Source organism: Anas acuta, chromosome 3 (genome assembly GCF_963932015.1).
Source record: "Anas acuta chromosome 3, bAnaAcu1.1, whole genome shotgun sequence".
In the NCBI taxonomy this organism is placed as follows: Eukaryota; Metazoa; Chordata; class Aves; order Anseriformes; family Anatidae; genus Anas; species Anas acuta.
In genome coordinates, this window is record NC_088981.1 from 72,048,779 (window position 1) to 72,061,006 (window position 12,228).

Genomic DNA, 12,228 nt, shown 5'->3' on the forward strand with positions numbered 1-12,228 from the left:
TCTTCAAGGATGCATTGTTTTAAAAAAATCACCTTGTTTCAGAAGTCTCTGATTTCTTTGTATTCTTACTAACTGTGAGTACTCAGACAAGAAACACTGTCTCTTCAGGTGTTTCTATATGAGAAACATGTTGCAAATGCAGTTGTGACTGTTGCAGGATGTTCCTCATTCTTGGGACATGAGGAGCACAGCGACATTTTCAATTTGTAGGTCTTAGAAGCTTTTGTTTTCTAGGTATTTTTAGCTAAATGTTGAAATGGTAAGACACTTAGATTTGATTGTCAATATGAAACTTGTGTAGTCTTTTTTTCCCTTTCCTCAGTTCTGTTCACCATTGTTCATATATAGAGTAACAGATATTAATAATCTGCCCAGTTCATTCTCAGGACCTGTGTGAAGTAGCCATGGTGCTGTCTCAGGACTACTTCAAGCTTGATGTACTTGGACCAAGCGTCTCATGACATAACTAATCTGAGCAGAAGCATGAACAAAATCGGTCTGTAACTGGTAATTATTCTAATTGTCTAACTCTCAGTACAGATTCAGCTGACTACAGTGTTCAGGTGGGTAGGGCAGACGTGATTTTGTCAGTGATCAGACCTGGTTCCTTCCATGCCCTCTATCACTGCTGCTGGAGTTGCAGAGTCTGAGGGGTATGTGACCCTTGGTCTGCTTTTAGGTTTACCTTCTTGTCAGAGGTGGGAGGGAGTTACTTCTGTGCAGGCAGATCAAGGGGAAGCGGTAACCTCTGAGTTGAGACCTGCACAGTTAATGTGGTGCAGCGATGAGGACAGGAAAACCACGTCACGCAGTGCTCCTACCAGGGGACAGAAGCAGCAGCCATGGGATCTGCGGCCCCATCTGCAAGTACACTGAGCAGCTGGTTGTGTAAGGGAGGCAGCCCTTCCTCAGAGCCCACAGCTATTCCCCACCCTGCGTTCATTCATTAGGCAGCTGCAGCACAATAATTACAGCCAGAGAAAAGAGACAGAAGCAAAACTGTTGAATGTTAGATTTTTAACTTAAAAATAATTTCAGTGAAGTGTTACCTAACTTATATTTATTTATGAAATGCTATATTATATATAGCAAGAGCACATCAACATGACAAAGTGCCACTGCTTGGAACCAATAACACATTCGCTATGAAGAACTAAAAGCAACACACGAGAAGGAACAAAACTTCTGTACAAAAGGAAGAAAACTAGCGAAGCACTTCCTCCGTGGTGGTAACAACGAAAGCACCAGTACCCTCTGAGGCAACACAACAGTCACGAAAGCATTACTTTCAGGCGGACTCATTGTGCCAGCCAAAGGCCTGATGCTCCTAGGAGCAGCATGTAGTAACACTGGTCCAAGCCAGAACAAAACACAGCAGCATGTACAAAAGTTTCTTCGTATTTTACTTTTCTGCCAACATCATTAAGGAACGCTAACAAATAGGTTCAGCACCGGGCAACGGAGGAACCTCCAGGAGTCACCTGAGTATCTCTCACTTGCCACAAGTTCTTCACTAAACCTGCAGTGCTTAACTCCGAATGGGTGCTGCCCCTGTGCCCATGACAAGTATCCAAGCTCGGCGGGCTGAAGGCTCCTTCCAGCAGCCCACCACAGACACTCAAACATCACCCGGACTACCAGGGAGTCTGGCATCCTACTCAGTAAGCCAGAGCACAGGCCAAAAGGTGGTGGCTAAAAAGGGCACTGTGCTTAGATGCTTTTGCAGTCATGTTTAATGATAGTTTCCTTAAGAATTCTTTTTTTTTTTTTCCCCTATATGGCAAATGATTCTAGAGTTCAGGAAGACTACATTTACTAGAGCTGTTTTAAAAAGGTAAAAACTTGACTTGGCAAAGAAGTAAAATACTTGTAACAAAATATCAGGCAGCCTAGGAAGTGGGCAGGCAAGTTCTTCACATTCTTATAAATTATTTTGTCAGCCCTGTATTTTTCTAAAACACATCTACTTGTTTATATCTTCTCTCTACATGAGAAAATCATATTTATTTTTTCTTAATTTAGGACTTACTGTTTTAGCATACTATTAGCAAAGATTTGAAGGCACGTGTTAAAAATTCTTTGGATTTGCTGTGTGCTAGAAGTCTTTAAGCTTTCAGTAAACATAAGTTTGTTCCAGTGAAACAAATATATTAATTTTCAGTAGTGAATATTCCTCTATACTACAGCCCATAGGCCTAAGTCGCTATACCCACATACACATTGCACTCCTGTCCTTTATAAAATAAGCTTTAATTAATGTTTTTAGCCCTTCTCTCAGTTAAAAAAGAAACTTTAAAAAATAATTTAAAATTACACTTCTTGACTATTCTGGATTAGCTACTCCCTGACATGATTGTAACTGTGGGGTCTCTCCCACCTCTAGTTCATCCGCGCTGGCCTGAGGCACGCCACCATTCCCTATCTCCCTTTGCACTGTGACGATTACAAAAAGGCCGAGAGATACTCAAGCTTTCATGGGGTTAATAATGATAGCTAGCGAGGTGTGAAGTCATTCTGTTGCTTGCTCTTTTTAACTGCAAAGAAAAGACAGAGCTCTCGTTGTTGATCGTGCATCCTTCCAGGCTGGCAGTGCCGATGCTAGCGTCCAGAATAGCGCCCGATCCGCACGTCGCCGCTGCTCGTCTGGAGTTACACGACGAGTGGTTCCCAGCACTGCGTCAGCCTTTCTTCGTTGACTGTGTTGACGACGACGTGATCGCGATCGTACTGCGAGCCCCCTGCGAAGGAAAATTCAAAGAGCACAGTCTATCTGTGAAATCAGAGGCAGCTCCTACTCCTGGTTTCAGGGCTGCTCTAAGTGCTGATGCAGACAGTTTCTCCCTCTCCCCAAGGCACTGTAAAGACAAACTCATTTTCATCACCGCCTGCTTTTGGCATTTCTTTTGAAACAGGGAGGCCTGCCTGCTCCTCTCCACCGCCCTTCAGTAAGTCAGTGCTTCCTTTCCTGTTCAGGCTGAAGAAAACACGAATACTGTCAGGTCTAACTGTTAAAATGGCCACTTCCCAGAAGTCAAAGTTGGGTTTCCCCACAACAGCTGTCACTTTGCTCTCAAGGTGATGTTTACACTATGGAAGTAGTCCTGCTGTTAACAGTTTGAGCAAAATCATACGAAAAATAAATACAAAATAAGCCAAGGGATGGTCTGGTACTCATTTATGTGTAACCACTGTAACCCTGTATTTTGACCAGCCGCATCACAAGTTGCTGTACACAGCCCATCACCCGATGTCCAGCTGTTCCCACTGGTAGCTGAGTGCACCTGACTGCAAAATGCTTACATTTCTTCGATGGGCTTAAGTTACTCACTTTATGCAATGCCAAACACGTTCCTGTAGAAGAGCGCTGTTAGTATTCTGACTTCAGCTCAGAAGTAAATGAAATGTTAAACCAGAACTGAAAGTCAGAGGTGACTTTTTTTTTAATCTAGTATGTACTGCAGAGGCATGAGGTGCATACATCTTGCACACCTGCAGTAGCAGGCACTGTTCTCACTGAAGCAGCTGCCTACACAGAGCACCAGGATGCTCCCACGGACACCCTCCTTCCTTCTGCACCTCCTCTCCCATGCCTTCCTCCAGCCTCACCTTCCCAGAATGAGCAAGAGATGTGCCTGGCAGCTGAAAGCCTGCTCTGAGCATCACAAATACAGATTACAGCAGATCCCAGAGACATATGCTGAGTACTGAGCCCTACTTGGTCAAGCACATTTAATAGCAGCTCTTCTGTACGACGGAAATGCCACCTCAGGCACCGTAGCTGATCTCCCCTTTAGGAATCTGGGGGAGGATTCCAAAATCATCACCATCCCAAATCATAAAGGGTCTCTGAGAAGGTTAACAGCAACATGATTTGCCTCCTTCCCATCACCAACCAAGTATTAAACAGTAGCAGAGATACACGGCAGAAACATTTGAAAGCTCTTCAGGAACAGAAAAAACTTTAACCAGCAGCTATAAAAAAAATAACGTTAGTCATGTAGCTCAGTTATCACTGCGAGGGCAAACAGTCCGTTGTAAGCAGTATCTGGTAGACTATAAACAGGTAATAAAGGGAAAAGATAAGATTTCTTTCAGCGGAGCGCCGGCTTCCTTTGATGGAGCCGTGCTCTGGGCAAGGCACTGCACGATGCCGGGTATCCACAAGGTGGCATTGGTAACGCACGGTCGAACACATTCATTTCACACACACACACACACACACAGAATTTTCTAGGTTGGAAGAGACCTCCAAGATCATCGAGTCCAACCTCTGACCTAAAATTTGCTGAAGAATTCATCAAAGCTCAGTTTGTGGTCAAGAACGGATCAGCAAAACTGGCAGGAACAGATAAAGTTCCTACTCCACTTTCTCACATAAAAGCTAAATGGAATAGATTAGCAAAATTATGATCCTACATAAAATTATGTTCCTACATAATTCTGCTGAATGCATCTGAACTTTTGTCATCTGACCTACCCATGGCGAAGTCCTTCAATTAGTGCAGAATGTGTAACGTGCTTTTAACATGATTAACTGAAGACAAGTCGGTGCAGCAGTGCTCCTGCTTTTTGGAGCAACTCAGAACTTCTTAAATTACTAAAGAATTAACAGCTATATGATTAATATCCCCAAAATGCAGAGTTATGTAGGAACATCTAATCACAATTTTGCTAATCATTCCATTTGCTGCTTTATCAGACCTATGAAATTATGAAAGCCAAGGCAGTTCAGAAGCAGTATCTACATGAAACAAATTGCTGTGACAACAGCTACAGTAAAACATGCACAGAATTAGGCTGCTACAACAGAATCTGATGTTGACAATAAAGGTATAGCCATTAACAAACAAACAAACTTTTTGCATCTAATCACCTCATCGTACAAGCCTGCCTTTGCTTTCCTAATATCCCTTGGCTATTGCATCTCCAACTACTATGTAAGAAAATTTGCTCTGCACAAATTAAAGTTAATGAAAAGCTAGGTAAGAGAAACCTAGCTTCAGCATTTTTAAATAATTTAATTATATTCACATCGCCCAGTGCCAAGTAAAATTAGCTGAGGGTATCTACACTGAGTGGACACCAGGAATACAAGATAAGCAAGTACTGTGAGTTACTAAACTCTGTGTAGGAAAAATGAGATGAAGTCCTAGGGCCTGTATAATTCAGGAGGTCAGACTAGCTAATCGGGTCTTCTCTGATTCTAGATTAAAGTAGCTCTAACACCATCCTTAATTTATAGGCACGTTTAGTGCCTATCCCACTGTAAACACCATGTAATTAAGACACAATGTAATGAGATAACACATTTGCTTACCTTTGATATCTAAAACCAGCTTCGGCTTCATCTTGCTGTAAATCCTGCCATCAGGACTAATATGCCAATACTGTTTGTCTTCATTCCGCTCAAATGACAGACCGAGTTTAGAGCCAGGAGTTATAAGATTTCCAACAATTGTCAAGCAGCAATCCTCTGCCATCTATATAACCAGAAAGGCAACAGCAATTACTCAAAAGCCCTTACTTCTAATATCCACTGGTTTTTAATCAGATAGGAGGGAGGGATGTAAGCAGGCGAGAACAGAATGTAAGACCTACTTTCCCCTAAAGGAATGTATTTTTCCCCTAAACTCCAGACTATTTATTTTTCCTTTTGTTCCTGTTTCTGCTGACACTCTCCACTACATAAGAATATTAAAATAACCATGTTGTATCAGATCAAAAGGTGCAATTAGCACCTGCCTCTAGCAGTGGCCAATAACAGATGCTATGGAAGATTACATTCACTCTGTTCTTGTATGCTGCATATTCCTGCTATACTCTCCCTGTCTGCAGCAATTTCTAGCCCAGGGACTTTTCCATGCAGAAAAGGGTACCATGCCGGTACCCTTAATATCTGGACATTTTCTGTCCCATGTAGGAGTTTGTTACTCACTACTTACTGAGATCAATGTAACCCTTTTGCATGTACACTCTTCTGTATCGTAACCTTGCTGTAACAAATAGTTCCACATCTTTGCTACTACTACTATAAAAAAAAAAAAAAAACATATCTTTGATAGATAGCTACAGGCTTTATTTGATGGTCTCCTTGCTGCACCGCCCCTTATTTTAAGGGATGGCTTTGTCCACACTACCTGTAGTCATACCTACTTAGTCTCTTCCTCACATGGAGGCAATCCACTTCTTTTGATTTGTTTTTTTGTTGTTGTTGTCGTTTTTCTTTAGTCTTTTCTAGTTCTGTAATAACATTTCGAGGTAGGGAAAGGACAAAACTGGGTGCTGTATGAAGTGTCTGGATTTCACAGTACATCACAATGGTATTTTGTTCTCTGTTCTGTGATTCTTTTCCTAGGCATCTGTACTACTGGATGTCAGAACTCTGCAAATTTCTTTATTGGTTAAAAAAAAAAAAACACTGGCAAAAATCAAGGTTACTTGACAAGAATGTCAAGGCTGTATTAGTAGTAAATTGTAGTGAATTATTTTGTGGGAACTGATTTTCAATACATCACCACGAGCCTTCTTTTAACTTCTGTATTGACTTTAGCAGCAGTTTTAAACATCCAAGTGCCATTGTCAGTATGGCCCTAAATTATTAAATACAGAGCTTTGAGATAGCAGAACTTCCTCCTGTCACAACCCAGAATTGAAATACAGCTATAACATTAGTCAATTTAGTTCTCATCTCTATCTAATTTTTTTCTACCGGGATGTGGAGGACTCAAAGCATGCACCTTACAAAGGTTCATGAGGCACCTGCTTCATGCATCTCTAAGACTCATCATGACTAAGGAGACCCAAATTCTTCCCTGCTATTTGTATCTGATTCTGACAAATGAGAGGAATGATTTTGATATCCTGCTTGGTTATCCCACCTACCTAAAAATGTCAGGCACACGTCCAGTTAATACAGTGACCCTGAGTCAGTAAGATGACCTAACTTACAGGCACAAAGGCAGAAGCTCTTCCAATGAGCTATGTCTGCCTGTGTGCGTGCACCTACCCATCCATGAGCTTATTTTTTTCTGAAATGCAGTGAAAACCACCTGCTTGTGCAAAATACAAAGATTTTTCTGCCATTCAATAGAGAGATGGCAGAGCTCCATGAAGAGTTCAGTGATTTAAGATCAACATTGTCATCCTGCACTCCATACTCAGCTAACAGGACTGCCAAACAGCACGCGCTGTGCATTTTCTGTGCACAGCAAAATTACGCTATGGGCTACATCGACAGTGAAAAGAAACCAAAGAGCATTTATCCATAATCATATCCTATCACACTGTTGTGATATGAATATACTATTTCCAACAACATGTTTGAGAGAGACCGTCACGACAGAAGTTTTTTGTGTGTGATATTAAAGCTTTTAGCTTACTGAGCACCATTTCACTGTCTGCATAAATCCCTTTCACCACTGCCTGTGTCCTGTAAACATGTCCAAACAATGCCTTCGCTTATTAACAGCAAGATTCTTCCCTCCAGCATAGATGACGTGGTTATAAACCTCTCCTTTGAAGTTATACAATCCTATAGAAAAAGTTCACATGATTCTTTGCAGTCAAGCTGTTTAACAGTATTAAAGTAACTTAATTTTCTTTGGCCTGCATCCCTACCTAGGACTGTTCATGCTTAAACATTATGAACTGCAAATACCTCTGCTCACCTCAATGACAATTCACACATGATTAGTTTTATGGACTGTGAGAAAAGTAGGACCTCATTTGGAAACTTGCATGGAGGAATGGAAAAAGGGTGGAATTTGAGAAATATGGAATTATGAGCAACGGAGGGGAAGAAGTAGGATTTGATCTTTAAGGTTGCTGAATGCAGAAGAGGATATAACCTACAGCAGACTAATCTACCCACCACAAAGTACACCTGCAGCTATGTGTAGTTCAATTGATTATCAGGAAGGTTTTGCATTTTAAAAGGTCTCCCTAGCTTTGATATTTTTTTGTGATATTTTCACCGTGGAGAAAGTAGAAGGAGATTGTGAAAAGCACAATGATGATCTTCCAGTGTTCATTGTGTTTATAATGCTACAGTTCTTTACAGTAAAAGTAAATCACAACTAAAGTCTCAGAATTTCTATTACATCAAACAAAGGTGTCATACAACTAGTTTATGTCACTTGAAAAAGCCAGAGTCAATGAAAATCAAAACAAAAAACATACCAAACCAACAAGAACAACCAAAAACTCCATTAAAAAAAAAAAAGTTCTATAGCTAGAATTCCTAGAAAAATTAAGACAATATAATAACAATTGAATTCGGTGAGTCCTGCTACCGAAGAGCAAAAGAGATAATTGACATTGAAATTGAACCCTACCCGGCATCTTATGAATCCATCCTGATAAACCCAGATTTGATCTTCCGAGTCTGTATCTTCGGCAACCTGTATTCTGAGAAGATTCAGGTTGTCTAAATTTCCGTCCGTTGACACAAATTTCCCAGTTTCCTTGTTACGGAGCCTGAAGTACACACGTTTCTGCAGAGAAAATGAATAAATAAACAAAACCAGAACTCTAACCACAATCTCTTTAGTGCAGAACACATCCTGCTCTGGTTAACTTCAGAGCAGTTGCTACTCAGTTCTAAACCTGGTAAGTGTCTTTCACAAAGCTTAAATAATAAAATTCTCAAACAGAAAAGTTATTAGTTATTTACTTTTTATTTACTCTTATTACTAATTTATTTGAGGATTTTATTTATGATCCTTAACTGTGTAAGACAAGTCAAGATTTTATATTCTGCTCAGACACTTAGTTTTAAGCTTGCCTATGCACAGTGGAAGGCTAAGAAAGTTTTGAATTCAGAACAGCACCGACTTTACTGTGTTAAATTCTAGTATAGATAAATGCTTCACAAAGGGTGCACTTGTGCAGTGCTGCTTATGTCACTGGCAGCAGCTATTACAGTGCACATTCATGCTGCGGCTTGTTTCATATTCACATTTCTGTTTAGACAAGCTCTCAGCCAGGGCAGTCAAAATACATTATTCCTAACTCTGCTTACGGCTATACAAAGACAACTCTCTGACAGTAAGCAAATGCCTTTCTTACCAGTGTAAATAATCTGTGAGTTATAAAAAGTTGTCTCCTCAACAAAATACAGCCCAGCAAGAACTTCTAATGTTAAAGCTCAGAGGACTGCCACAGCATTTGGACCAAATCACATGGTCTCTATTTAGAGAGCAACACAAAAATAACAACACGAGAAGTTTTGCATGAGATTTGCAAATTATTCTGCTACATAGTAAGCACAGAAGGACTTTTCATCCCCTAAATCAACATCTTATCACTACCACTTGAAGTAATCCATTATTATTTTCGGAGCAAGAAAATTGGTCAATAACGTAGATAGTGCAGACAGTATACCAGTGACCAGTTTGGGAGTTAATTATAAAGCAACTTGAAATAATTTTTATGAAGTAGTTATATCCATTATTTGTTTGATTTATTTGTTAGTTCAAATTATTTAGCCAAACCTTACATGCTGTCTTCCATATTTTGGTTTAGAGTATGTTTAATGAACAGTTTAAGCAGTAGAAATGCAAAACCATGTAGCATATTCAAATAACTTTTACTAAAATGAAACTGTAGAGTGATTTCTTTACACAACTGGCATTGATGAAGCTTGTGACATGCATCAAGATTTTAATGTTGCTTTCATCTGCATAATATCCCACCACTCCATTACCCAATATAAATTGGTACTTCACAACTTCCCTTCAGAGCCCACTCACCTGCAGTAAAGGTCTCAGAGAACCTATCTGATGACAGCCACTCAGTTTATACCAATCCGGAATTTCACTTGGTGATAAAAACATCTGACGCCCCCTGTAATTACTATGCTCATAGATTATCCATCTATGAGGGAAAAAAAAAAAAAAAAAAAAAAGAAAAAACACAATGCTTTTGCTGCCAAATCCTGCTTTAGAATCAATAAATAGATATAACAGAAATCTGACTCACAAGATAGTAGTTTAAGTACTTAAGCCAATGACCCATAAATAATAAAATTGTGTTCTGGTTTAGATCAACAGCATTAAGATGGGTATACAGGATTTCACATTTTAAGGTCTTGTTATTTAAAAATTACAAGTTGAATGAAAACAAAACATTTTCTTGTCTTAAAGGAAGAACAATGATTTGAAATTTCATGTTTTCAGGAACACGCTCACCTTAACGTTGGAGCTTTTTCATGGCCTGCTACACATCTATCCCCATACGTGAAACTAAGAGAATTATAAATGGATCTCTCTTCACTAAGAAGACCCTCTCAAAATGGGGAGACACATTAGGAACAAGTGCACTCGAAAGCCAGATAAACTGCAGAGGTCCTTTCCAACCTAAGCTGTCCTGTGATTTGGACCAGCAGCTGACACTACTACAATGAAATCAGAATTTTTATATCACAGTCTGTACCTTCACAATGATCACAGTGATCAACCAGAAAAGACTTCTACATTCGCTGGACAGGAAACCTACCCAATCCACCACTCCATTACCTGGAACCATAATAACCATGTTCTTGGCACAGAAACAACCTGATACTTGGCTTCATGTTATTTCCCCTTATAGAAAGTGAGAATCAGCTACATCGTGGTTATGGTGAGAGATGCAAAAATCTCAGGATACTCAAAGGTATAGCACGTGTATCTTCTGCACAGCTTTTCTCAAGACCTTTAGGTTTCAAACTTCCATTCAATGCGCTAAGGAAATCCTTGACCCACTTATCCAGACGGGCAAAATGGTTTGTGCTAAAGACCTGGTTTGAACTATCCACTTGAGGGCGGTATTAAGCTGTTCAACAGCATCTCTCATACATGTGCTGCAGAAATTTACCTCTTCAAAAGAACACATTGAAATGCAAAGCAACACGGACAAATCATTTAAAAAAGAAGCATGATTCTTCAAGTTAGAAAAAACTTACAGCAAGTATCCTGGAGGTAAAGGCTTGCATCAGAAAAACACAAGAAAAGAAATTTAACAGAACTGCTGAGGTACTAGAAGAAGCTAACAGAATAGTTTTCAAAATACTTCCAGACAGTTTTTAACCATCACAGATTAGTTTTCTTAACGTAATCTTCTGGAGTAAATTTAGAGAACAAATCTGCTTAAAAATAGCTTATGAATTTAGCTGATAAATGTATATCCAGAAGTTTGACCCAGTTCCTGAAGTGAAAGGATTTACTAATGAGGAGTTACTAATGCCAAAAAGGGCAGGTCATGATCTGATTGTATCTGTGTCCATAACATCTAGGAAAAAGAATGAATACAAAGCTTATTAAAACATTTTGAACCTACATTTTGAATGTAGGATACAGATCATGAACTGCATGATTTAGTATGATCAAGACGTAAACCAAGAGCACAGGAGTTCGTTTTAAGGTTGCTGCCTATACAGACTACCTTTTATAATATAGCAGGAGAGATAGGACCAGTTTCATTGTGAGCTTTATTCAAATTCATTGCATCTTCTTAGAAAAGCACAGGGCATCTTCTTGTGAGTAATTACATTGTAGAAACAGGAAGAGAATAAATTTCTGTAAATACGATGTGCACTGAGCACATTATCTTATTTTATTTGCCTTGGTCTCTAACACCTGTATTTTTTCTATTGAGTAAGCACATAATTCTAAAGAATCAAGATGTGGTTTTGAACTTACATGCCACCAAGGACTTGAACTGAAGCTATTAGAGGATTATATCCCAGGAACCGCAGGTTTAAGATTTCTGTACTGAATTCGATTTTCTTTCCTTGGAAATGCACCTTTTCAAAAAGAGCTATGCACGGCTCAGACAGCTCCTGTAAAAAGAAGATGAGCATTTCTATAGGATGTTAAAAGTCCAAACGATGACTGTGAACTTCATTTCTCCAAGCAACCCTTTTATATTAGAGTTTTCTGCTCGATTGTGTCAGCTCAAAGACCCTGAAAAATATTTTTGCTCTTCAGTAGATTACTTAAAGGAAACAAACAAAAATGCCACAAAAAGACCTTATATGAAACACACAAGTAGTCTTATTCCATTCAACATAAGACTTCCTTATCATGGCACATACAAATGTCTCCATGATTAATTCTTGCACATCTTAATTGTATTTTAAAACATATTTAAATTAATGCAATATCCCTCTCCCATTGCACTTCCACTCATTGTAAGAATTTTCATCTTTAGATCTGAACACACAGTAAACTAATACTGATTTCTACAGCTTCA

The 12,228-nt window shown here is 39.4% G+C and overlaps 1 protein-coding gene across 3 annotated transcripts in view; it reads right to left on the reverse strand.

Annotated features, from left to right (window-relative positions):
- Positions 1-1,000: 1,000 nt before the first annotated feature.
- The window catches only part of CRYBG1 (crystallin beta-gamma domain containing 1), a 95,759-nt gene continuing 84,531 nt past the window's right edge, over positions 1,001-12,228 (reverse strand). For all 3 annotated transcript variants that reach the window (XM_068677791.1, XM_068677792.1, XM_068677793.1), the window contains 5 exons: positions 11,676-11,815; positions 9,750-9,873; positions 8,334-8,492; positions 5,318-5,480; positions 1,001-2,738 (listed from right to left, as the gene is read on the reverse strand). In XM_068677791.1, the coding sequence (XP_068533892.1) occupies positions 2,650-2,738; positions 5,318-5,480; positions 8,334-8,492; positions 9,750-9,873; positions 11,676-11,815 (675 nt within the window). In that variant the 3' untranslated portion in view covers positions 1,001-2,649. The remainder of the gene's footprint in view (positions 2,739-5,317; positions 5,481-8,333; positions 8,493-9,749; positions 9,874-11,675; positions 11,816-12,228) is intronic.